We start from the raw sequence: 26,270 nt of genomic DNA, 5'->3' as shown, positions 1-26,270 counted from the left end.
TTACATTTGCAACAAAACTAAAATACTTTCCAAAATATATAGAGTCCGAAAATTTTGTGCAACAGTATTGTTTTGCTAGATATTTAATATTTGGGCAACTTTTACGTATAGCAAACATAAAATTCATCTTTGTATGCTATAGCAAAGTTTGCATAATTGTACTCCATAGCAAACATATAAACGTATAATTCGCTATACATATACAATTAAAGCGAATTGTATAATACGAAGTGTATAAAATGAGAAAGAGAAAGAGACTTTGGGCAGAGAATTGTATAAAACGAAGTGTATAAAACGAATTGTATAATTATAAATGTATAGAACGATTATATACAATTTGAATTTGTATAAAATGAAAAAGAGAGAAGACAAAAGAGACTTGCGCAGGGAATATACAACTGAATTAAATTGTATAAAACGAGAAAGAAAGAAATTATATACAATTTGAATTTGTATAAAATGAGAAAAAGAGAAAGGCAAAAGAAACTGGACAGAGAGGTACTTTTATTGTATAATTATAAGTGCATATGACAAAAATATATGTATTTGCATGTGTATATACAGTTTTCTCTCGCATTATTCAAACAGAAACACAATTTATACATTTTGTTTTTGTTTGTATAAGCGAGAGAGGCGAGGGTGGCGAGCGAGATTAGGGAGAGTGGCGAGCGAGATCTGGGAGAGGGGAGAGAGGGGAACGAAAATATATGTATATTTATGTTGTATAAAGAACATATAATTTTTAAAGAAAATTCAGATTTGGGGAGAGATTTGTATGGAAATAGAGGGTGGGCCATAACCAATTAAAAATAATTGATTTGGGGAGAAATTTGAGGGATAACTGGAAGAAAATGGGAGATAAAAGATAGGAAATGAATTTGGATAAAAATGAATCTTTCGCTTGATGACTGCGGCCGAACCAACTGGCAAAAATCGTGCAAAATTTGCTACGGAATACAAATGTTTTAAACAGTAGTTATAGTATTTATTTTGATTTAAATATTCGTTATTATGAATAATTTTCCCTTAATATTATAATGTATATTCAAATTTAAAATTTTAATTAATGATTAGCAAATATGCCAAAATGGATTAAAAAAACTCGAAAAGTAAAAAGTTGATGAATGAATCACGTTACACAAGCAGACGAGTACGACAACGGATTAATACCCCCTCCCCCTGTTCTCTTCTCTCTCGCTCGTTGCTTCCTTATTTTGACTGTAACGTGCCCGTTTATCTACCGCAATTCTATAGATTTCGATTGGAGAGTTTATCTTCCATCGATCCGATCGTGAGTTCAACATATTTACTTGCTTCATTTTACAATGCCGTCTCTCTTTGGAGGTCCTCTTACTACATTTGAAGATTCTGAAAAGGAGAGTGAGTATGGTTACGTCAGAAAGGTAGCACTATTTTCATTTGAGATTCAATTTGATTGGAGTATGAGCTTTTACTAACGTCGTTCCAACTTATGTGGCACTTTGAAAGTCAGTAATGACTAATTTTGAAGCTAATTTGGATTAGATCAACTCGTGTATATTGAAGTTTGAATTTCACGTAGTTTGAACCACAGAGAAGTAAAAGTGACACTGTTTCACTTTGCTAATCAGTAAATCATAGCACTAATAGTGTTGTATATTAGTTGGATCAGTCTCACTTTGCTAACTATGGAGATTTGGAAGGACATGATTTTACAGTATTTGCTGTTTTTATTCGCGCATACATTTTCTCTAAATGCTGAACGTGGGAATGCAACTGTTTGTACTTTGCTTTATCGAACCTTTTTTCAAGGCATAATACATAAATATGCCCTTTAACTTGGCTTCAAATTACATTTATGTTCTTCAACTTTAGATACTTAAATTTGTATAAAGTTGAACAAATAGACACACATGTACAACGTGGTGTCCTACGTGTATTGTGCCATGTAAGACTAATGTGTTTATTTATTTAAAAGTTTAATAGTTAAAGTATTTGTTTGTGCATTATGAAAATTGGAGGTCAAAGTTACAATTTGAAGTCAAGTTTAGGTCCAGTATTATGCCTTTTTTTAATTAAGAAGCTTTTGGAGTCGATCATTGGTTAAACAGTTTGTTGCTTTATTGTTCATGAGTTAATAAGCGTTAAATCAATTGAATTTCTCTTTCTTTCTACTATAATTACTGCAGTTGCTGTTAATCATTTGGAAATAGTATATGTTAAAAAAATTTTGCATATGCACTTGCATCTGTTCACTGTTTACTTGATTTGGTGATTGTTAGTTTCCTTATGAGAAAAGTAGAACCTTTCATTGTTAGATTTTTTAATTTAGCTTTTCTATTTTGCATACAATGTAGATGATCATGCTGATGTGGGATTATCGGTTACCAAATTTCTGTCTTGGTTTTGTTCTCATTGAATGAAATTTTGTGCACTGTGTTATCGGTTCTTCAACTCCAAAGTAAAAGTTGCCATTGCTATTTGCTAGAATGAACAACTTATGTTATTGCCTGCAAATTGTGCCTATTCCTACAGGTGTCTGGACCAGTGGTTGTTGCAGATGGAATGGCTGGGGCTGCCATGTATGAACTTGTTCGTGTCGGACATGACAATCTTATTGGTGAAATTATTAGGCTGGAAGGAGATTCCGCGACAATTCAGGGTATATTGTTTGGTTTCTGTATTCCTGCTAATGACAACTATCTCCCTATCAGCATCCTTGGATTATTGTTCTTAAAGGGAGTTATGTACTAGCTTTGATTTCCATAATCGGACTTAAATTTAAATTACAAACAAGGTTTTGTTATTAAGATCTACTTTCTTGCAGTCTATGAAGAAACAGCTGGGCTGATGGTGAATGATCCTGTCTTACGTACACGCAAGGTAAAAAAATAAAAAATACTTCTTATCAGTCTTATTGTTTTGTTTTAACTGTTTTGGAATATTGAATTTGAAATAGGTAAATTGATGTGTATCCAAATTGCAGCCCCTGTCAGTAGAGCTTGGTCCTGGAATCTTGGGAAACATCTTCGATGGTATTCAGGTTATTATCTGATGATGTCCTGCAATTTTTCTCTGAAATTCTGTACTGAAGCTTGTCTGATATTAGATTATTGCAGCTCCATTTGAATGCTTAATTTGTTTTTGTATGTTTCTTTTGTCAATAATGCAGAGGCCACTGAAGACAATCGCAAAAAGATCTGGGGATGTCTACATCCCTCGAGGTGTATCTGTTCCAGCCCTTGACAAGGATATACTCTGGGAATTTGAGCCAAAGAAAATAGGTATGTTCTAAACTTTGACTCCGTGACATGTTGGAGTTTGAGTTATCTTCGTCAAGAACTGTGTACTTTCATCATTGATGACTCTGCTCACTATAATATATCTGGTGCCAGGCGAGGGAGATATCTTAACAGGTGGAGATCTGTATGCTGTAAGTTTGATAAAACTGAAATTCTTCTAAAGAAGTTTGTTGAGTCCTCCAAAACTGCATTCAAGTATCTTCCATTGTATTTGAATCTCTTCTTGATTATTTCTTTTCGCAGAACGTCTTTGAAAACAGCTTAATGGAACATCATGTTGCACTTCCTCCAGATGCCATGGGAAAAATTACTTACATTGCTCCCGCTGGTCATTACTCTTTGAAGGTCCGTGAATACTCATCAAACTGCAAGCATATTTACACTTAGTACAGTGTTCATGTTTTAATTCGAAAAATTGTTGCGATGTCAGTGAAGCATGTCTAGAGAATGGAGAACTTTGCCACCAATTGTGGCATTTGTTAGAACTGGTTCCTGTACCATGGGTTCAGGAAAAGGACCAGTTGTCTATTTTTCCTGTTTTTCTTGAACTTGTATAAGAAGGGAAGACAGATATCAATTCCTTTTCCTGAACTTAGGTCCTAAATGCATGTTATTGATTCTGCTAGCTGTCTTCTTATTTTTATGTTATACACATACACATATTACTTAAGTTTGGTTATGAGGATATTTATTCGCTCAATAGATTTCTTGTATATCTTTCGCCTCACTTAAATTTGAGAAGTGGTAGATAGGTGTAGGCTATAAGTTGTGTCGATATGCTGCATCATTTGCATCAAATTTAAGAATAAAACAAGATATTGCAAGCAATGCATCAACTTCAGTAATTGGGGGATGTGATGGATTCCTCTTCTCGTTGATCATGCAGGATACTGTTCTTGAGCTCGAGTTTCAAGGTGTCAAAAAGCAGTTCACTATGCTTCAGGTCATTGAATGCTAGTCACATAGGATTCTTCAATTGCCTTTTACTTTGTTATTCTAGCAGTTTCAGCACTGGATTCTGACATTAATTTGCCTATATATATAGAGTTGGCCTGTACGTACACCTAGGCCGGTTGCTGCAAAGTTAGCTGCTGATACTCCTCTGCTTACTGGACAGGTAATTAGTGCATAGAATGTTGTTGGATTTTGTAATTCATGTATAGAATCTTGGACATCTTCTCTATAATTTCTCTATTTCATGTCAGCGTGTTCTTGATGCTCTGTTCCCTTCAGTGCTTGGGGGTACTTGTGCTATACCAGGTGCATTTGGCTGCGGTAAAACAGTGATTAGTCAAGCTCTTTCCAAGGTGAGCTTCTTTTTGCTTTATTTTTTACTTTTTACTTTAATCTCTCTAAAGTTAGATGTTTATACTTTTTACACTTCTCCAGTTCATCTGATTCATGTTGATTAATGAATGCAGTACTCTAACTCAGACACTGTGGTCTATGTTGGTTGTGGGGAAAGAGGGAATGAAATGGCCGAGGTATGATCTTTTGAATCTATTTTGTGAGCTCTTTATTATTATCACGAGATGAATAACACATAATAGTTAATATTTCAGGTGCTAATGGATTTTCCTCAATTGACAATGACATTGCCTGATGGACGTGAAGAGTCTGTCATGAAACGTACCACACTTGTTGCTAATACTTCAAACATGCCTGTGGCTGCTCGTGAGGCCTCAATCTATACAGGTTGCTACTCTTTTTAATTTTCTAACTTTCATGGTACTTGACAATTCATTAGAGAAGCACCTTAATTAACTGAAAGAAGCCAAGTACAATAAGTACATTTTACTTAGCTTCAGGATTTTAAATGCTGATATGATTTTATTCCTCAGTGTACCCCCCATTGAAACAATATGAAAGATAAGTACATCAAATGTTCCACTCTCTGCTCTTATTACCTTCATGTTTGATATGGTCAACATTTTCTACTTGCTTTGCATTTCTGGTTTTAAGTGTCAACTCGTTCAAAATAAAGCGAATGTGCCTTACAACATGTTAGTTCTTATGTTTAATCTCTTGATAAGTAATACAACATAGTAGCTCTTGACTTTTTATCAATATCATTTTCAGGCATTACTATAGCAGAATATTTCAGAGACATGGGCTACAATGTGAGCATGATGGCAGATTCTACATCTCGTTGGGCCGAAGCTTTACGTGAAATTTCAGGTCGGCTGGTGAGTATTTACTCTTTCTATTGCCACAAAGTCCATTAGCCTCGTCTATTGCAGCAAGTCAAATATCCTCTTTCTCTTTTCGGCAAAGCTTTCTGTTACTGTTTGGTTGCTCGAATTATGTTTGGCATTGTCATAAACTTATTCATTATAGTATCCAACCAATTAACAATACATCAGTGCTACTTCTGTAACTTATTTATTATGTTACCAACTAATTTGCAATTATGTGCGATCTCAACAGAATCACGTGCGAATAGCAATATTATATGGTTCTAACTTCTAAATAACTCTTGAGTTTCTATAAAGCATTTTGCATTTTGCATGACATTCAGATTCAGATAAGTTAGCTTCTAGAATAAGACAAAGAGAATCTTTTTCCTTCTTGAAAGCCCATTTGAACTGGTTGTTTAAGAGAGACTACGTTGAAATTGGGTATCCTCTTTGCAATTTTGTCAGAAGTAACTTTTGGTATCTCCTTTTAGCTTTTCTCCTTCCCTATTTCTTTGTGTTTGACTGTGGCTTGACTTTTTGTACTCATTGCAGTTCTCTATTCTGTGGTTTCACTGTTTTTCTTTTCAGGAATCAATGAAGATTAATTTCCTTACTTTTCCCCTTTTCATGGAGTTCCTTTATTTTTGTATAATTTCTAGTGTTTCTTAGTAATCATATTTTGAACTTTTGGGCAGCCTATATAGTCAGTTAGTCATACTGACGATGAAAAGGGAACTTGTTATGTTATTTTCTTTCTTGGGGTGCTCTATTCTCTTATTTCATTTCTTAATAGACACTCCTTTCTGCATGTGGCTTGCTGTGTAATCGAGTTTTCACAACAGGGGCAATTCTTAAAAGCATGCTCTCTTGGATTATATAAAACCTATAATATTGTGAAAATGATTGTCTTCACAAATCTGGATCAAAGTGCTTTGTATTGTCTTTTTTTAACATCCACTATGCGCATTTCAGGCAGAGATGCCTGCAGACAGTGGATATCCTGCTTATCTTGCTGCACGTTTGGCATCTTTTTATGAACGTGCTGGTAAAGTTAAATGTCTTGGTGGACCTGAGAGAAATGGGAGTGTGACAATTGTTGGTGCTGTTTCTCCTCCTGGAGGAGATTTCTCAGATCCTGTTACATCTGCAACCCTGGGTATTGTTCAGGTTGGTCAAGCCATAGATCTATCCTATTGAAGTTTCTTTTCTTCAGTTTTATCTAATATTGTCCTTTTACAGGTCTTCTGGGGGCTGGACAAAAAATTGGCTCAGAGGAAACACTTCCCTTCTGTAAATTGGCTTATTTCCTATTCAAAGTACTCGGGGGTATGTTGTTTAGATGTTCATGTTGATATTCTTTATACAGCAAAACATGCTCATCAGCCATCTTTTGCTACTTCTATTTTATTGATTATATACTGCTACTCGCTGACGCGAGTTTTCTATTTCCAGGCCTTGGAGTCCTTTTATGAGAAGTTTGATCCTGATTTTATCAACATAAGGACAAAAGCCCGTGAGGTTCTGCAAAGGGAGGATGACCTAAATGAAATTGTGCAAGTATGTCTTTATGATGCCTCTTTTTTATATTTTAACATTTCTTCTCGAGTTGTATGTCGTAAAGAGCAGCTCATCTGCACAGTCTTGACTATGAGGGGCAGTTTTTGCTGTCTTCAAATCCGTCTTCCTTGTTCATATTCCTGTGGCCATCTTCATTGTTACCTTTTCACTTACAGGCAGATAGGACAGTGAGCTAACCTTTTAAATTGGATAAAGTTACTCAGCTAGTCATATTACGTCTCTTCTTACCACCATTATTACTAGTAGGGGACCTTTTCTCGCATTTCTTGTACCTTTTTCCAGATATCAACTCAGGTCATCAACAGACACTCCACTTAAATAGACTTCGTGGAAAAGCAGTGAGTGCATACTGATCCCTGAATCTATTTCTAACGTCTTTCCGAGTCTTCCTGGTCCATGACCTCAGCAACTTTTTTTGAAAATCATCATCTCATTTGGTTAAGAGATCTATGTTTGTTACTCTCTGTTGAGGGAAATTGGCTGCACTAAGCTAACGAGGGAAACTAATTCTGTACTGTCTCAATCACTTAGATAAGTGATGGCTCAGTAGTTGGTATATCACTTCAATTGTGTCGTGTATCAGCTGTCACTTTAGGGAGTTGCCGTTTCTTTAGATCTAGACTTTAAGTTGGATTGCATAGCAAAGTTAACACTCAGGTCTCAGCTGCTGTGTGCTAAAACAGCTTTTAGCCTCTCATAACAAACAAAACATTTCTTCTCAATTGCCCTGCTCCTGTCCAACAATTTTCTTTTTTCCTCAAACTTCAGTGGTCTAAAGGAAGTAGATATAGCTGTCATTGATATATTGCTGTTTGTGTTCTGCAGCTTGTTGGTAAAGATGCTCTAGCTGAAACAGATAAAATCACTTTGGAAACTGCTAAGCTTTTGAGGGAGGACTACCTTGCACAAAATGCATTTACTCCGTAAGTGTTATAATAGTCTACCATAGTATGCTTGTTAATTGTGATTGTTATGATCTCATATTCATTCTTCTTTGGTAACAGGTACGACAAATTTTGTCCTTTCTACAAGTCTGTTTGGATGTTACGGAATATTATCCATTTCTATAACTTAGCCAACCAGGTATAGTAATCTGGCTATTGATACATCATACATGTCTTTATAGTGTTGGGTCTATCATTTATAGAGATATGCACTTTCTGTTGCCCATTTTTACTTACCTGTGTTATCCACTCATGTTCATATTTTCTTTTGTCACTCTTTATGTTATTTTCATGCTCGCATTTCCTTTTACTGCTCTTCAGTTAAGATGATTTAGGGACGAATAAGATTCAAACTTCTGAGAGTGGTTCTTGATTAATAAATACGAGAAACTTGTACCATGGTATATGCTTGTGACATTTGGGTGTATCATCTTCCTCACAGGCCGTTGAACGAGGAGCTGGTATGGATGGCCAGAAGATTACCTACACTCTCATTAAGCATCGCCTAGGGGATCTGTTCTACCGTTTGGTGTAAGTAACTCCCAAGAATATGAACTTTGTTATGTGGTTTCATAATAAAGTTACAGATTTTTTCCGTGCTGCCAATCTGGTGCTTTGCCTCCCCCTTCCCCTTCTCTTCTTTTTCTTTGCCTTTTAAGCCTCCATTTTTTGCAGGTCCCAAAAATTTGAGGATCCAGCCGAAGGAGAGGATGCTTTGGTAGCCAAGTTTAAGAAGCTTCATGATGATTTGACTGCTGGTTTCCGCAACCTTGAGGATGAAACTCGATAAGTCCTCATTTCAGTAGATGTATTCCAGTTCTTGGACGGGTCCAACAACCTCCAAAGTAGCGTTTTTCATTGAATCAGTTATGTGCTGTTGTCCACACTGAGATGGTCGTTTGGATGCTAGAGCTGGATAAGTAAAAACAGGATGGTGCCTTAAATTTGTTGTTTAGTTGGTGTAACTCAATTTATTTTTGTAACACGGTTAGTTAAGGGGTCGTTTAGGTGAATTTATACAGTTTCAATCCTCTCTTTATCATCAGACTTGAAAATTAAAGGTGACAGCAAAGTGTACCTAAGCATTATTATCACTCGGGTATGTATTGCACTGGTCTTCGTTTTGTTGTTACCAGATGTGCAATAACTTGTAATAAAGGTCTATAATACATGTTTCTGGAGTTTGTTGTCCTCCATTTGACCTGCAAATTTAAGCATAGGGTTTATTGGAAGTTGAAACCTTTGACCTGCGTGCACCTTCTCAATCGCCATGATTATAAATTGCTATTCATGTCCTTTGAAATAGGTCACTGTTCAATCACGATGAGATTTCATGAATTTTCAAGGTTTGATATGGGAATTACAATGTTAATCATAGTGGAATACTGGGAGACCAAAGTGGACTCGACCTCAACTAATTCCAGACACACGGCAAATAACAAGTAAGTACCCGGTGTTTATACCAAGCTAACAGACGCAAATACATGTCTCCTACTAAAAAAAAAAACCATCCAAACGTTCTTATCAGCTTTCAGTCTTACTCGTCGTATATGAGTTTGTAACATATCCACGGGTCCAATTAAATAAACTGTCATTCAATCATAGTATGCAACTCCTCTGCATTCGAGTTCCAGTGTTTTCCTATCAAACCAAGTTAAAGCTACGGTCTGTCCTCAACAGAACCTAGAAAACATATCCGTAATGCTGCCGCAGTTATGATTTCTTCGAGCTGCCATAAGATATAAGTCGGTGCAAAGGCAGTCATCTTTGGCAGAGGTCAAACTGAACTTTGATAATGAAAAAGGCACTACTAATTTTTAGTGTCAATTGAACTTCCATAATGTTTCATCTTATTCTTTGTCCCATGCCGTGCCAAGAGCCGTATCAAGGCTCCGCCAAATGTGATGGGGAGCTACATTTTACATTTGTTCACTTCTCTAAAACTTGCACATGTATATTTGGAACATCGCATTCAAAAAGCATGACTTCGTTATCAAATGAGAACGACCAGATTTGCTAAAATTTGTGCAACCTACATAAATATGTCTACTTCCGTCGAATTAGAATGTTTAGTGAACTTGTCAGGATGAACTTAAACAAATTTATAACTAGGAAAGTAGAAGAGAAATTTGCTAGGAGCTTCAATTCAATCCAACAAGACTAATCGGCAATTAATAGGAGCTCCCATTCAACCGAACAATCAGTAAATTGGCAACACAGGAAAAGACTTGACAAACGCAAAGAGAAGAGACAATCTGAGTTCTTGGCTGTCGCCCAAGTATAGAAAAGGTAAGAACAAGAAGCAAATAACGGACAACAAAGATTTATTTCAAGTATTTACAAAAGCTAAGATGATAAGACAACATTACAATAACAAGGGCATATCCAACTCCGCTTCCTAATGAGGTTAAGGTGTGACCTAAAAAACGGAAACATAGCAAAGAGCTAGCTTGTATGCAGACATACCCATTACCTTGGATTAGTGCAAAACAAAATAAACCTACACTGTACATTCGACAAGATACTACTCTTCCATTAAAAAAGAAATATGACAGGAAGCCTATATGTACATATTCCAGCTTGGAAATGCTTCCTCAATACCCTCTGTTCAGCTACATTATGTACACAAATTTGTAAACCTGCAAATACAAGAAGAGACATTTGAGATTCTTGCAACTACCACCCCAGTGGTCACTGTGGAATTCTATACAAAGGCATAAAGATAAGACAGGTCTCGAAGCATTAGTAGAACACAAGTGTTCATAGGTCTACCAAACACTAACTGAATCAAGAATGAGTTCAACAGAAGATAACAAGATATTCTATGATGTGCAACCTAACCCTCCAGCTGATGAGGAGTATGTGGTCATTTCAACAATAATTTTCAAGTTTTAACCCACCTTAACAACAGTAAAGGAGAACCAGTTGCTTTCCCCATCCATGCTCATGCTTGCAGTTAAACTTCCTCGTCCTCAGACTGGACTTCTTTTTTGGCCAAATTACACTTGTCTGAAACAGCAGAAAAAAAATTGAGAAGGTGAGAAAGAGTACATGAGCAAACCTGTCCCCTGACTGTAACAAAATAGCCTTAGGTTCATGAAAGAACAATTGACATTCAAGATAAACACCAATGTTCTAGCACATAAATTATCATGAACAAATCAACCAGACTCTTGTAAAAGCAAGATGATTAAACCATTTTTTCACAAAAGTCCAAGAGAAACAAAATAATACACTCTATTCCATTTTATGTGATTTAGCAAAATAAAGATAACACTTTTGAAACATGTGGTCTTAAACCTACTGTAACAATTGTGTAAACCATAAAGTCTGGTATTAAGTGGAGAGAAAAACTAAAGAACGCAGCTCTTTTTTGTTGAATAAAGGAAGCTCTATGGCCAGGTTCAGACTTTCTACATCAATCACTCAGGGTAACAGTGCAGTACATTTTTATCATCACACAATAGAACATCTGCCTAGCTCAACAAACATGCTGCAATGAAAACCAGATTGAAGATAGCAGGCAGAATAGTATACGGGAACAACAGAGGGAAGCAACTTCTCCTCAAGGGAACCAAAGGATAGTTGGACAAGGACTAAGGCTATAAGAAGTTCCTAAATAAAATAAAATGAATAACCAAGTTATAACTCTATAACCCCTCTCCGCAAATGATTAAGTAATGCACATAAGACTAAAAATTATCTCAGCTCCTAGTAAAACATCCTAATCCAATCCAGCAAACGCAGCACTAATTTAATCACCCTCCCCTGCAGTAATAAAATCGAACTCACGATCTTTACAGATATATAGATCTGCTATGAGTCGAAGACAACTATTTGCAATTGTTGCGATTCATGTAAAGCAAGAAAATTCATCATGAAACACGATGGAAATAGATCTCCTATGAGTCGAACTCAGGACCCATTAAAATGATAATCAAGGTCGACTATATCCAATTGTTGCGACTAATGTAAAACTTCGAAAGAAAATTCTTCATGAAACACGAAGTTAAGGTAGATAGTTAAGTACCATTATCAAGATAGAAATTGGATGAAGGCCAGCCACGGAACGTAGCGAGAGACATAATTTCCTCTTCCGTGAGCGTATTAGCGAGCTTGTGAACGAGATCGGCAACACCGTATGAACTACGTCGAGGTGGAACCCAGTAAGAAGCACCAGGACGGAACGGAAGCCAATCGGGAGCCGATCGCCGTACTATGATCCGATGAATGGCTTCCTCAATCCTCTGCACCGCCAGTGCCTCTGCCTCTGCCTCCGGGGTGTCAGATCCGGTGCTCCTGTCTGCCTGAGTGGACTCGCTCCTAGAAGCTACCAGTAGCAGAGCATTTCGAGTGGTGTATGAGGTGGCGACGGTGGTGGTTCGGATCAGATTTAGGGCTTGAGCGATGGAACGGGCCATTAGAAATGAGAGGAATTAGGTAGTTCTATAAATAGATAAACAAACACCGATATGGAAGGAACGAGGAACTTTCGCTTTTTGGGGATTGCCGGTAATTCGACGCAAGAAAAGGGCTTCCGGTCAATTTATCAGACCAAAAATTTGGCGGTGTATGAATTGGGCTGGGCTTAACTACATTTATTGGGCCAATATCTTTGTCGAAGACTTTGATATCATTAAGGGACATTTTTATTAGTGATAATAAAAAGGGAAAAATTACATAAATTAATACATTTTAAAAAATAATTACTGATTTTAGCGATATTTTTTGTTTATTACCATTTATAGCAATGCTTTGTTAAATTTGTAATATGTATTAAACTTGTATTATAAATGAATTAAAAGTGATCAAGTGAGGTAAAAATATTATTGCTATAAATGGTAAATATTTTTTTATTATAGTATATTTATGTAAGTTTCCCAAAAAAAAAAAACATAATTCTATTAATATTTATAATATAAAATTATATGAGTATGTTGTTTATTGTTGTGGTATGTTTGATATATGTGGAACTAAAAATAAGATAATGTTATATTGGTGGCAAATAAAGTCGATGGGGACAAAGACTGTTTAACTATATAACAAACTCATACCTAACTCTAAATCAATTGTTGACTATCTTGAGTAGGAGTGGGTATAAATATCGAAAAATTGAATCGAATCAAAAAATTTCAGTTTTTTGATGTCGATTCTTCGATGTTTCGGTTCAGTATCAATTTTTTTTCAAAAATTCAATTCTTCGATTTGAAGTTCAGTGCAAAGGTCCTCAAACTACGGTGCACCAAAGAACCGGATTTTATTTAATATTTAAAAATATTTAAATTATAATACTTTATTCATTCACCTTGCTCTCTTCATATATTTTGGCTGCTTGCTCTCTTCTTAGCAATATGGCAATCATCTATCCCTCTTTATTCACTGTTTGGTGGGAATCCATCACATGTAAACTTTCAAACAATTGAAGTTCGAATGGCATGTAGAGGTGCTTATGAGAACAAAACAATGGAATTGTCATGCAATGGTAGTTGTAAAAGTGCTGTTTATTTCGCCAATTTTGGTGAAACGGAAGGAAGTTGTGGATCGTTTGGCAAGGGAAGTTGTTCAAGTGAGCAAGATGTTGTTCTCTTGTTGAAAAAGAATGTGTTGGTATTCATTCTCTCTTTATTTTTATTCACATCAAAAAATCGATTTAAAAATATCGAACTATACCGAACCAAAGTAGAAAAAATCAAACCGAACCGATCTAGTTTGATATAAACTATGGTACACTCTTTTCTAAAATTGAATACCGAAGAACCGAATCGAAATTTAACTAAACCGAACCGAAGAACCGAACGTCCAGACAAACCATACCCTCTACAAAACTTGGCCTTGTGTCTGTTTTTTCTATATTGGATAATAGTATATAAGGATATATTTAAAAAGTTCAAAGTTATTTGACAAAAATTAACTTTTCGATCGCTATCAAATTTAATATCCAATTTTTTATCACATCACAACTTGTCGTTATGATTTTAATCTTATATTCAAAATTCATGAAATTGATTATAACTATGTTATTTCATACATATGCGTTCTTCATATATTTACGTTGTCGTAGCTCAAATGATAGACTCGTACACGCTACCATATAGGGGTGTACATGATCGGGTTGGTTCGGAGTTTTCAAATATCAAGTCAAACCATTCATATAAAAATTTTAAATTTATAAACCAAACCAAATTAATAAAATTCAGATTTTTTCGGGATTTTCAACTTCGAATTAGTTTAGATTTTTCAAATACCAAAACTAAACCATTGTGTTGAATTTTTAAATTTGTAAATCAAACCAAACTAATAAACTTCATATTTTTTCAGATTTTTGAATTTTTTCGTTAAAGTTTACATACAAACATATAATTAACTTTTGCTCCAAATTTTTCTTTGGTCCAATCAAAATACAACTAAGATGTTTCTTAAAAAAATAACACAAAATATGAGATGAGTATTGATAACACAAAAATATTCACTAAAAAATAATAATGATATCAACATATAAAATAAATATTTTAATGTCATAATGAAAACAATCATAATTTAAAAATACTAAATCATGCTAAAATAAATTTTAATAAGTATTAGTTACATTTCTAAATATTTAAGGTTATGTATTTTAACTGTCTAAATCAATGTAAAACTAATAAACAAACATATAATATTAGTGTCATTCTTAATGTTGAATCGATTTTCTTTTTATATTAGTATTAATTTGATTCTGATTTAAGTTTTATTATAATTATCACAATTTATGAACTATAATCTTTATTGGATCATTCCAACTTTTAAGTTTTAAACTTGAAATAATACATTAAAAGATAAAAACTATGAATTATTATAAGACATATTTTAAAATGATACTAAAGTAAATATGTTTATGTATAAAATAAAATTTTAGAATTACATATACAATGTCGGGTTTGTTTGGTTTCCAGTTATTTTTTTTAATTAAAATCAATCAAACACAAATATATTTATTTTTTTTTTAATATCAAATTAAGTCAAATCAAATTACTAGTTTTTTTTTTTAGTTTAATTCGATTTGCAATTTGGTTGGATTTTTTACACCCTATACCATATATACAAAGGTTAAATAAATATAAAAGGGAATGTAAAAAAGAAAAGAAATGTCTATATTGGGCCAGCCCATTAGTCGCTTCAAATATAATCAGTGAGACGTAATATTTTTCAATTTCACATTTTACGCATCTACAAAAAGAGTGTTAAATATTCCGGTAAGACTGACAGAGCAACCACAACTGCAAGGGGATTAGGGTTTCAGATCTCAGCAAAAAACTTGCCGGAAAAATGGCGTTGAGGAACTTCTACAAGGAGATAAAGGGATTGAAGGTGAAGGAGGTTCCGGGGTACCTAAAGCCGATGCTCTCAGTCGGTTACGCGAAGAATGCTATCAGGAAGGGTTTGGATAACTACCATGCTAAGTACATCGAAACCAGCTCCGTTGATCCTCTTCTCCATGTCTGCTTCGGAGGCATGATATTGTCCTATCTCGTCGCCCTTCCAAATGAGCGACGTCACCTCGAGCATCAACAGCACGGCGGCGGACATTGATTGTCCCTCCGATTTTCTAAGGTACCTATAGTTTAACACTGATTATGAGCTCTATCAATGGAATTGCAACTTTTCTGATCCATTTATGTAACGGATCTGTAGGTTAAAGTTACTCATTTAGATGGTCAACGTAATCACCTTATGTTGAAGATGATTTGATCATATAATTGGATATTGCTAATGCTCTTTCTATAATTATGAAGACGAGTGAGTGAGGTTAAATTTTGGAAAGAGCATTCAGAAATTGCTAAAATCAATGTAAAATTACAACAACATACCCGTGTATTTGCACAATTGGAGTTCGGGAGAGGTTGAGTGTACTAACACATAACAAGGCAGTTTAAAAAATACAATACAGAGGTAAAACAAGGATAGCAAATAATAGAGAAAGTGGGACATGCCTACAAAGATCTAAGTATATGTAAATTATTGCCAAGAAATTGTGAAAGTAGTCGTTGGTTGCCTTCACTGTTTTATAAGTTTAGGGTAAATGTATTTCTCTAGTGTGAGAATTTGCATTCTAAGCTTTTTGATTAGTAGCACTGCTGCTTTTGCTGAGCAGAGTGTTCGTTAGATGGGATTCTGGTGCTTAAATGGAGACAATTAGTGTCTAGGTTCATGTTCTAGTAGAATGGACAAAGATGCAACGTATAGAATCAAAATTGGGTTGTTGTAGAGAAGTACTAATTCAAGTTTTATGCAATAAGAATATACTTACCCAAGTGAAAAGCAAGTCCCTATGTAATGGTTGTAAAGAAACAATGTTATGTAAGAAGGAATGTTGGATTTCTAAGGTGAATGTTTAAATGGATTTGTTGTCATACATGATTACATGAGGTAAAATTAATAGTTTTGACAACACACATAAAGGATAAGATTAGTAATATCATACTCACTCTGGAATATTAAGATGGTTTAGCCATATCTGTCTTAAATTGTCAGACACCTTAAATGGGTGAATATGGTTGTTGAAGGCATTGGACATGACAACTTGGACCTAAATAACATAAAAAGAAGTTAGTAGTAATTACAAATTAGCTAAGCAAAAAATATAGCATAATACAAAAATGGCCAACTAGTTAGAATTTGATGTTTAGTCTTGTTTGTAGGATAAAATTAGTCCAATACTACTACTCCCTGATGGGCTATTTGTATGTCAGAAAAAAGATGTAGATAACATATAGAGCTAGAAAACTTGAGAATATTAGAACCAGACATTTCTAAATGAGAGGATAATGGATAGTGAAAATTTATTAAGCCAGACCCAGTTAGCCTGTATATGGTTGTAGTTTGCAAGGTGCATGATTATTTGTTAAGATCAGGATCTGTTGTGGTGGTTGGTGCAAGTTTTACTGAAGATGGTCGCAGTGAGACAACTTAACAATGCTGATTAGTATTTCATGCTTGAAAATGTTTTCCTATACTTAAGGACCAGGGTCTTAAGGAAGTGGGGAGCTATTTGTGGATCCATGAGAATTAAATTGTTTTCTTAGAGCAACTATATTTTGGATAATCAAAGTGCTCTCGTCAGGTCATTAGTGTGAATTGTGAATGATGTCCTGACCTCTTATCTTGGTTGGGGGCATATCTGTGGGTCTGTGAAAATTGTGTGGCTTGTTTTCTTAGAATAACTATACTTTGGATAATCAAACTAATCTCGTCAGGTTAGTAGTGTGAAACTGTGAATTGTGGATGATGTTCCTGAGCTTTATCTTGCTTGGGGCATGTCATGTGTACTGTTTGAGCTCGAGAACTAGCTTACGTCATATAATAATACTAACTCAAAACCAGCTATTGCATACAAGTTGTATGATACGACAGTCTCACAACATTACTTATCATGCCTAGCTTAGTTGTCCAGATATACTAATTGAGTTTGGAAAATGTCATTCTCTCATAGGCAAAATGAAAAATTGAAGTGAGATTTGAAAATTGTTTGAAAACTCTAGTATGTAGTGTTGATAGGTAGATATATGGACGTACCTTATACATTATATTTCAACTCATTCTTTTGCATTCTGTTGACAGATTGATGATACAGTGAAGGACAAACATCTATCTCTGTTGGTTGCTTTTACCCTCTTTTCAGTAATTGGTGTACTCAGTGAGGCTCAGTTGTGCAATACTTGGCTTATTTATTTGGTTTAATAAAATGTAGTCAAATACTTCTTTTCTTCGCCTGTGGGCGGTATAACGTGTGCCTTACCAAACAGAGGCTGAATTTGCTTTTTATATGAATCAACGTATTTTGTTCTTCTCCCATTTAAGGTTTTGTCCCGTGCTCTTAAAATCTTTTTGTTAGATTGATTTTGATTTACATTCTCATGATGGATAGTCTTGAAAATTCCAATGGGCACCAAAGGTGTGGCTGGCCTTGCCCATGTGTGATCAGTGATGGGTTGAACTAATGATTTTTTTGGTTCAATTCCAAGAGCAGACAAGAACAAAGAACTCAACTGTTCCAAGTTTTGATGGGCATAATTATCCAATATAATGCTATAGAAAATAAGTACCCAATGGAATCAATTGATCATATAATGTTATAGAGAATAGGTTCGAAGGGAAGTGGTGGTTACTCATAATTCTATCGATGATATAATGCAACAGAAAATAGGTTCGAAGGGTGGTGCCTACTCATAATTCTGTATCGTGGATTCTGATGGTTAGGGTGAAGGACCAACCAACAATCCATACTAGCATGTTTCTGATAAAGCAACTGCTACTCAGGCTTGTTACAAAGGCTTCATTAAAAGCTTTTTTGTGTTTTTTTTCCAACTCTTAGACCCGTCTAAGAGCTTACAGGATCATAAAAGTGTGGCTAAGTAAGTTATCAAGGGAGCAGTTAGTCGAATTCAATTCTAGTTCCAAGTTAAGCCAAATTAGGCCTAGTTGTGATGGCGTTGGGACTTGTACATATTTATATATATAAATACACGAGACAACAATGAACAATCCAATGGAAAAAAACAACACTAATCAAGTGGAAATACCGGTACATACATTATGAAACTAAGCTAAACTTCCAAGGTGCTAATCATTCACATTTATTTTACAAAGTTCTTTTTCCATTAGAGCTCATCCTCTTGGTGTCCAGGGTCTCTATCTCCAAAAGAAAATGTTCTTTTCATCTTATTTGTAGTCTTGTGCACTGCTTCCCCAGCTAATTTTGCTGCTGATTTGGCCGATTCTTCTAAGGCGGCTTTACTCTTGTCAAGGCTTTTCAGTACTGCTTCTTTCACCTTTTCACCTGGTGCTGCTCCCCCTTCAGCCCTAGCCTGTGCTTCCTGGCTATCTCTGAAACTGCCCATTTTGCTCAAAATCAGTCACAAACAAAATCTAAATGAAAAAAAAAAGTCATTATAACCTGACTTACTCTAGAGTTGGAGGAGAGAAGTAGGCCTTGCCTTGTTTGATTAGTGATTCGAATCTGCTCCAGTAATTGGCTGAAGTTTGAGGAAAAGAAGTGGGAAAAGAAAACATTTTCTTGACAGTCTCTATAATAGGAGTCTTACTCTTAATATGAAGTTGTTGTTCTTGAATCTGCTGCTCTTCTTCTTCTTGTCTATCTCCAGCACTGCCAATACTATAGTGCAAGGATATTGTGAACAACAGTAAGAGAAAGAACAAATAGTAGTAGCTCCTAAGTTGAAGATAATTCTTCATGTTGTTAATGCCAAATGAGTCAAAGAGGCAATGGATAGATCACAAATTATAATAAACATGATTAGTAACAGTGCTAACTATACAGCTGTTTGGAGCTTCTCCCAAATTGCTATTTTATTGTTGATTGACACGTTTTCATCATCTCTATGGCACACCATACGTGGATGCTATTGAGATACCACTTGGCATAGAATTGGGCTGTCGTGTGGCAGTGGCACTCGACGATTTTCCTTCTTGCTTTTTTTCCGCGTCAGAAATATCTTTTCGAAGTTGTCTCCGTGAGGGATTGTTTAGTTCTTTACAGAAATTTATTTATAAAAGAAATAAGCCTTTTAAAAAACTATTTTGTAGTTATAAATTTATATAATTAAAAAAAGTATCCACTAAGAGGACAAAAACGGTAGAGTTAATTTCTTTTTTCTAAACATAAAAGTGTGTCAATTGTTTTAGTATATCAAAAAGAAAAGTGAATCACTCGATGACGAAAATATTAAACTACAATATTTGGATTTTATATGGTGAATAGATAATGACGGAATTATATAGATGTTTGATTTATTGGATTAAAACTGAGAAATACAAAATGTAGTATAAATTGTGTATTTAGTTTTCCACTAGACGGAAGCATCTCTGTCATTTTATATGTTTTATTTCAGGGTTGTTATTTTAAGTTGAATGGGTTAAAATTACACAATTGTAATGTAGACAATTACAGAATTACTTGTATTTAAAAAAAAAAAGAAGTTTAACTAAACACGAGATGAATAATCTTGCATTTCCCAAATTACTATTATTATTTTTGTTTTATAAAATTGTGCGTTTAACCAAGTTATGCGTATCTCAAGACTCAAAAATCATATAATATAGGGAAACAACTTTGTCATGTGGAGCTGATATACCCCTTGTTATAAAATTGGCTCATATATATCCCTACTTATAAACAAATGGCTCACATATACCCTTTTCCTTTAACGGAAATGAAAAAAAAAAGATAATTTTAATCTAAATTTTTATTATTTTTTTCTACAATATATAATCTCATATGAGTAAATTTAATCCTCCTCAAACATATTTTTTTGACTTTTTTTTGTTTCAATGACTAATTTAGAATTATTATTTTGATAATCAAATTTATTTATGTTTCACTAATATTCTTGTAAAACTTATTGTAGATGACCAAATTTTTTTCATCGAATATAAAAATCAAATTACAATATAGACAAAAAAATGTTTAAATTTTTTTTCTTTAAACAAAGGAATGAAAGAAAAAAACAAAGTAAGAATAAGAAACTCAAATAATCATAATAAAGAAGTCAAAAAATAATTGATGTATTAAAAAAGTTAAAATATACCTTGAACTTTGATAGAAGAATCATATATACCCCTAAATAATTTTTAAAAAAAATTAAAAGTAATAAATATAAATTTAAAATTAATTTTTTTAAAACTTCCGTTAAATGAGGGGTATATGTGAGCCATTTGTAACGGCAGGGGTATATGTGAGCCGTTTGTATAACGGTAAGAGCATATATGAGCCACTTTCATAACGAGAGGTATATCAGCTCCAAATGACAGTTGAGGGGTATATTAGACCCTTTTTCCTATAATATATCCTTCAAGCATAAGTACCAAATAACTTTGTTGTTTGAACAGATCAAAAAAGTTACCTATATTTTTACTTTTAAATTAAATATGATTCTTAACTCACTTTGGCAAGCTACCCGCAACACCTTTCGGTGACGAAATTGCTATCCTTTATAGTAGTAACCAAATCATCGATAATTAGTTGAATGCGTGTTTAAAGGTCTCGCAAATCCGGTCATGTATCTATAATCCACACCGTTAAAAGTTGATATGCCAAAAATAGGTGTTGCAACTTGGCATATGAAGGCAGATATCAAAAGGCATGGACTGATCTGTTATGTTTCATTTTCCCTTATTTTCTTCCCATTTGTCACTGAAAGCCGAACTATTATAATTAAAGAGTGAAATTAAAGGTGAGAGGAGGGGTCAAGATAAGAGGGAGTTGCTCGATGTAACCACTTCTCACTTCCAACTCGAAGATTGTGAGTTTGAGTCACTCAAAAAGGGTGGCAGCTCCCAGGTTGGGGTAGAATAAAAGTATAGCAGCAACAGTACAATTAGCCAGTAAAGATCAAGAATGTACATAATACATCAAAATTCAGAACAACTAGTCATATGTCAAGCTAAATCTGGTCTACAAGACTTAATTTCACTCCTGAACTAGAAATTTACAGGTAGTTTCTAAAGGGCTTTGCTAGATTGTGAAAAGATCGGGGCAAGTATCGTGCATCACTTGTTTTAGTTGACACTAGCTTCCTCTAGAAGAGAAGAAACATACTTTAACAATTCTTCAGATTCAATGCTTACTCCAAATTACAAATACCTTCTTAGGTCTTTTACTGTACAAAGCACCCCACTGGCTGCTAACCTGCTTCTCACTGGTAGGACTGATATTTACACTACATTCATTGCCATGTAAAGCAGCAGCGTTTTGGGATCACCACATACTTGTTTTTCCAATAATCCCCTTCCAAATCCCACTAGCACTGAAGCAAAAGCTCCACAAGAAACAACTCCCCGTCAAACCTCAACCCAGAAGATTCAGCAGGATTAAGTAAACCATCTACCATGCCACCGAAGATGTATAAATTGCGACCTGAAGGATCCACACAAGCTCGGTGAAATGATCTGCCACAAGGGTTATCACCTTTGGACTTGAGCCTTCTCCACAACTTAGTCATTGATCTCTCCGGGCTTGGAGGAGACCCAGACTGCATAATGGACGTCACTGAGCTGATATCCAACACCCAGAAGTCATTTTTCCTGTGTCTGTAGGAATCTTCTCCTCCATAAATTAACAATCGTCCACCTATGATGAGATTAGCCGAGTGACCAACTCTTGGCAGGGTCAATCCTTGGGGTATATTTTGCAAGTCAAATAGTAACTGTACCCATCTCCAGTGACCATCAGATGCATCAAAAAGCCATACATCATTAAGCACTTCATAGCCTAAACCCCTCCCACCAAACAAAATTGTTTGGTTTCCTCCAACAGGAGTTAATGTATGACCAGAGCGAGATGGAGGAGATGGATGAGTCGCAATTTCTTGCCAAACTCCAAGATGAAGATTCTCAGACAGTTCCAATACCCATGTATCTCCCAATCGCAAGCCAGACAAACCAATCCCTCCATGAATCAGCATCCTCCTTTTATCCATGCTACATGCAGCATGAGCGCCTCTTGGTGGAGGCACAATGGAACCAACGTCAAGTAGTCTCCAGGATAATGTGATACCAAATGCATCATGTACCGCTACTTGGCCAATCCATGTATCATTTTGGCGGGCCCCATGATCATTTATTCCTCCAAAAAGCACTAGAGAATCGCCAATCACAACACATGAATGCCCAAAGCGGCCACTTGGTACCCCTGATCCAATCTTATTCCATTTCAATATTCTCTTGAAGTCATTACCAACATATGCTACCCATGTATCGTCCAGATGCCTTCCTAAAGTACAGCACAGATAACACCACTTTAGGAAGAAATATTACTGGTTATCGATAAATTTAGGAAACATCAGATTGCAAATTACAGCATACATTCCAATGATAATCTACAGACACAATCTCATAGGCTATTCAAAGTTTTTTGTCCTTTTTATTTATGACTGAGAAATTTGTCTAGGGCCAACCTTAGGACCAATGACAGCTTTTGGAACTGGGGATAATGGACCCGTCCCTCTATCCTTCGCAACTAAAATACCAGGCTTAGGCTCAGACTTGTGAGTTGTGACCTAAGTCACAAGTACCTCAGCCTTTGCCACTTGAACTAAGCCTGAAGGCATAAAATTGTTCAGAGTTTAAAAGACCAAAATACTGAAAGTTACAAGTGTCAATCATCAGGTTGAGATAGTTTCAGAGTGTGACCGGATGGTACTTCGTGAGACGATCATATATTGAGTGAGCAAAGTTCGATGCCCTCTCCCACTTCTTGTCTATCCCATTACTGAAAGAAATCTTGAGTGCTGTGTTGCATGTATAACTTTAAATGATTTCTACCCTTAAGCTAACTCTTCTGTAATTTTCCAAATCTTGTCTCGGTAAATTGAAGTTCATCATAGCAGCTTTTAATTAGGAAAAATACAGCAGAACTTATATATCTATCCCAAGACAGATAAAATCGGAAATTCTTCTCAGAAATTTGCATTTGGTGTTTCATGCGTAAAGTAAAACGAAGACACTAATCACATGAATTTCATTCAACTAGGTCCATTAAATAGCCAAACAAGATTATGCGACCCATTTTATCCAAAAAGAAACCAAGTAAATACAAAGATCTTAGCTCCAGCCTCCACTATTGTAAGAAGCAGATAGCTACTAGCAATACAGGAAAAGCATAATCGTCAGCAGCATCCTGATTTTCTCCCAAATGGAACACCCTATGAAGATCCGAAATGAAAGAAAAAACTTGATTTGACTAATCAAGAGATAAGTACCTTTCTAGATCACAATAAAAGAAAACAAGAACAGTTATGACTTATGAGGGGATTAACAGGACACAAAGGGCAAGTACATAACCCTTCTGAGCATTAATCAATAAGACCACGGGCACAAGCAAAATTGATGCTTGGAAACTGAGTCAAGCAAATGTACCAAAATATTTATTACCCCTTTTCACTTAATGGTTCAGTTATCTTTATCCCCTTCCCGTATCTTCTTTTTTCAGTAATGACAGGACAAGTGAAACAAGGAAATTCTCTTTTTGCTACTCCTAAATCCAGGAGCGGAGCGAAGTGGGCATAAGGGTTCATCCAAACCCCTTTGGCGAAAAAAATATAATATATATGTACAAGGTGTTAGTGTGACACTTGAATATTAATAAAAATATATCATATGTCACATTATGTATCATGTTATATCCATTGGTGGACATTATATTTGGGTCTCTTTACTCTAATCAATTGTGGATGAGGGTGGTCATTAGTTGTTAGTAACTTATGTAACCACCAACGCTTCATTTCACCCATTATTCTACCTTTATTCTTGTAACTTATAGACTAAATGTTCAAGAAGGTGTTCTTTATGTGGAGTTTTGAACTCTTCAACTAAGCTGGAGTTATTTGAGTTGTAGGACATTGTTAAACTGTTGTATCCTGAAGGGGACAAGTCAAGAGTAATGCTGCTGGATAGGTGTAGATTATGCCGCACTAGGCTTGAATCTCATCAAACAGGGCAAGATGTCCGTGCCACAGCCTAAAGATTTACCCAATTCATTTTTGTTCATTTTATTTCAACAGTATTTTATAGTATATGTGGTATATTACACTACCACAAGGTTAAGATTATTTTCTTTATATACGTTAGGTGTTGAATCCCAATTGGCTTCTTTGCATGTTTACTTTTTTATAATTTGAATCTTTTACTGAAAATTCTAGCTCCACAACTGCTGACAAGCATGTCTCATAATTTGACGCGACCGAAATCCTAGCTAATGCATTAGATAGATCAATGAGCATACACAAGCACCCTCTATCTCCAACACTAAGATTGTTGGTTCAAGTCACCAAAATGAGCAAAATAGAATGGGGGCGGTAAAAGGTTTAGTCGAGAAAATCTATTTAAGTTGAAGAGATGTGGAATAGAGACTAACCTCCCTCGCAGCCGCCGCCGAAGAGAACTAGACTACCAGAAACAAAATTGAGAGAATGAGAAGCTCTAGGTCGAGGAAGAATCAGCTCTTCTCCTCCTAGTGGGTGCGTCAACAGTCTGCGACAGTAAACAGAGTCCAATTGGTAGATTTGCTGGTAGAGCTTCTTCCAAGGAAATTGTTGCTGTTTATCGTCAACAGCAAAGGATCTGAGTGCATCAATGGTGGAGCTTCCCCAATCTCTTCGGCAGAGTGATTCCCATAAAGAGTCTGAGTAAGTGAGGGACCTGAACTTCTTACAAGTTAGAGCAAAGCAAAAAATGGAGTCCAAAGGTAAGAGGAGTAAGATGGAGAAGAGATGGTCTTGAGCTATTGTCGTTATTGGAGATGATCCGTTGGTATAAGGGGAACTGCAGCTGCTGCTTGTAGCCATGAGAGTTGAGAATTGAGACTTTTGAGAGTTGAGAGTGGAAAGCACACGCTGCTGCTGATTGTTGGGGATTTTGGCTTTGGCATTGATTTTTACCTTGCTGGGTGGTGGGTACATCTCTGTTTTGCTCTGCCTTTAGTTTTTAACATTATTCACTTCTCATTTTTACGAAATATTGGTCAAATTGATTCTCGAAAATGAGATATGTCCGCAAAAATGGGGATGACGGGGTAATATTTGGAGCACTTTGGACATGTTTTATGCTACCCACTCTATCCCAATTAATGTAGCGTTTTTTAAATATCGAGATTCAAACAAATTATATTTGATCATAAATTTTTTTATATACTAGTTTTCGAGCACGCGCTTTGCGCGTGTAACCCATGGGTATATTATTTCTTAAAAGATAATATTACTAAATAATAAAATATGTCTAATTGAGATTTCTTACTTTGTTTTACTACTAATTGTGACCTCCAATTTTCTGACCTCCTAGTGAATGCATCGAAATAATAATATGAAAAATTAATAAAATAAACTTCGTTTATAATTCAAAAATAAGTTTACAAAGCAAAAAGGAAAAATAACAACTATCTAAATTAAATTTCTCGATAGTTCCGTTTTATTGGTAGAATAATGTTAGAAGAAATAGTGTAAGATTAACTTTGAGTGAAAGGAAAACAAAACCTTTCAACTTTTCTACTTTGCCTTTTGAATCTCCTGATAATTATAATGAATGTGTTTAAAGTATTGTATTAAATTTTTATCCACAAACACTTTAAACTAATTAGTTAACTACAAATATTTAAAACTATGATGTAAAAAGTCTTATTATTTATATTTTGAAAATCAGAATATTTATGAATAACTACTATTTTTATATAAAATTTAATTTTCTCTTCATACATAACTTATCCACCATTAATCTAATATTATATGTTTCACCTTTTTTTT

General features: G+C 35.1%; 5 protein-coding genes across 5 annotated transcripts; 2 read left to right on the top strand and 3 right to left on the bottom strand.

Moving 5' to 3' along the window:
* Nucleotides 1-1,179: 1,179 nt before the first annotated feature.
* Nucleotides 1,180-9,176, top strand: LOC107021349 (V-type proton ATPase catalytic subunit A-like). Its single transcript, XM_015221992.2, has 20 exons — nucleotides 1,180-1,403; nucleotides 2,515-2,641; nucleotides 2,807-2,862; nucleotides 2,966-3,022; nucleotides 3,152-3,263; nucleotides 3,375-3,412; nucleotides 3,525-3,626; nucleotides 4,168-4,224; nucleotides 4,327-4,398; nucleotides 4,487-4,588; nucleotides 4,703-4,765; nucleotides 4,844-4,976; nucleotides 5,361-5,467; nucleotides 6,431-6,625; nucleotides 6,698-6,784; nucleotides 6,911-7,015; nucleotides 7,862-7,959; nucleotides 8,041-8,119; nucleotides 8,423-8,511; nucleotides 8,656-9,176. The coding sequence occupies exons 1-20, from the start codon at nucleotides 1,326-1,328 to the stop codon at nucleotides 8,768-8,770; spliced, it is 1,872 nt and encodes a 623-aa protein (XP_015077478.1). The 5' UTR covers nucleotides 1,180-1,325; the 3' UTR covers nucleotides 8,771-9,176.
* A 1,105-nt stretch (nucleotides 9,177-10,281) lies between these two features.
* Nucleotides 10,282-12,505, bottom strand: LOC107021071. Its single transcript, XM_015221654.2, has 3 exons — nucleotides 12,011-12,505; nucleotides 10,881-10,989; nucleotides 10,282-10,619 (listed from the first exon to the last, which is right to left on the bottom strand). Exons 1-2 carry the CDS (start codon nucleotides 12,399-12,401, stop codon nucleotides 10,937-10,939), a joined length of 444 nt encoding a protein of 147 aa, XP_015077140.1. The 5' UTR covers nucleotides 12,402-12,505; the 3' UTR covers nucleotides 10,282-10,619; nucleotides 10,881-10,936.
* A 2,652-nt stretch (nucleotides 12,506-15,157) lies between these two features.
* On the top strand, nucleotides 15,158-17,816 carry LOC107023893. The gene is made up of 2 exons (XM_015224730.2): nucleotides 15,158-15,570; nucleotides 17,578-17,816. The coding sequence occupies exon 1, from the start codon at nucleotides 15,286-15,288 to the stop codon at nucleotides 15,547-15,549; it is 264 nt and encodes an 87-aa protein (XP_015080216.1). The 5' UTR covers nucleotides 15,158-15,285; the 3' UTR covers nucleotides 15,550-15,570; nucleotides 17,578-17,816.
* Nucleotides 17,817-18,395: 579 nt separating this feature from the next.
* LOC107022622 lies at nucleotides 18,396-19,501 on the bottom strand. The gene is made up of 2 exons (XM_015223218.2): nucleotides 18,923-19,501; nucleotides 18,396-18,849 (listed from the first exon to the last, which is right to left on the bottom strand). The coding sequence occupies exons 1-2, from the start codon at nucleotides 19,210-19,212 to the stop codon at nucleotides 18,618-18,620; spliced, it is 522 nt and encodes a 173-aa protein (XP_015078704.1). The 5' UTR covers nucleotides 19,213-19,501; the 3' UTR covers nucleotides 18,396-18,617.
* Nucleotides 19,502-21,317: 1,816 nt separating this feature from the next.
* Nucleotides 21,318-25,496, bottom strand: LOC107021333 (F-box/kelch-repeat protein At1g51550). Its single transcript, XM_015221974.2, has 2 exons — nucleotides 24,890-25,496; nucleotides 21,318-22,747 (listed from the first exon to the last, which is right to left on the bottom strand). The coding sequence occupies exons 1-2, from the start codon at nucleotides 25,431-25,433 to the stop codon at nucleotides 21,777-21,779; spliced, it is 1,515 nt and encodes a 504-aa protein (XP_015077460.1). The 5' UTR covers nucleotides 25,434-25,496; the 3' UTR covers nucleotides 21,318-21,776.
* Nucleotides 25,497-26,270: the final 774 nt, after the last annotated feature.

The sequence above is a fragment of the Solanum pennellii genome, chromosome 6 (genome assembly GCF_001406875.1).
Source record: "Solanum pennellii chromosome 6, SPENNV200".
In the NCBI taxonomy this organism is placed as follows: Eukaryota; Viridiplantae; Streptophyta; class Magnoliopsida; order Solanales; family Solanaceae; genus Solanum; species Solanum pennellii.
Note: the sequence above shows the minus strand (reverse complement) of the source record. Positions and strands in the feature narration are given on the sequence as shown.

Excerpts from the sequence above, each read along its gene's own strand:
- LOC107021349 (XM_015221992.2), top strand. The coding sequence starts at position 1,326 with ATGCCGTCTCTCTTTGGAGGTCCTCTTACTACATTTGAAGATTCTGAA. Across the intron at positions 4,589-4,702 it reads TTAGTCAAGCTCTTTCCAAG|TACTCTAACTCAGACACTGT; the intron begins GTGAGCTTCTTT and ends TAATGAATGCAG. Across the intron at positions 6,785-6,910 it reads CCTATTCAAAGTACTCGGGG|GCCTTGGAGTCCTTTTATGA; the intron begins GTATGTTGTTTA and ends TTCTATTTCCAG.
- LOC107023893 (XM_015224730.2), top strand. The coding sequence starts at position 15,286 with ATGGCGTTGAGGAACTTCTACAAGGAGATAAAGGGATTGAAGGTGAAG.
- LOC107021071 (XM_015221654.2), bottom strand. The coding sequence starts at position 12,401 with ATGGCCCGTTCCATCGCTCAAGCCCTAAATCTGATCCGAACCACCACC. Across the intron at positions 10,990-12,010 it reads CAATTTCTATCTTGATAATG|ACAAGTGTAATTTGGCCAAA; the intron begins GTACTTAACTAT and ends CTGCTGTTTCAG.
- LOC107022622 (XM_015223218.2), bottom strand. The coding sequence starts at position 19,212 with ATGAAGAATTATCTTCAACTTAGGAGCTACTACTATTTGTTCTTTCTC. Across the intron at positions 18,850-18,922 it reads TTCTCTCCTCCAACTCTAGA|TTTCAGAGATAGCCAGGAAG; the intron begins GTAAGTCAGGTT and ends CAAAATGGGCAG.
- LOC107021333 (XM_015221974.2), bottom strand. The coding sequence starts at position 25,433 with ATGTACCCACCACCCAGCAAGGTAAAAATCAATGCCAAAGCCAAAATC. Across the intron at positions 22,748-24,889 it reads CGGCGGCGGCTGCGAGGGAG|GAAGGCATCTGGACGATACA; the intron begins GTTAGTCTCTAT and ends GCTGTACTTTAG.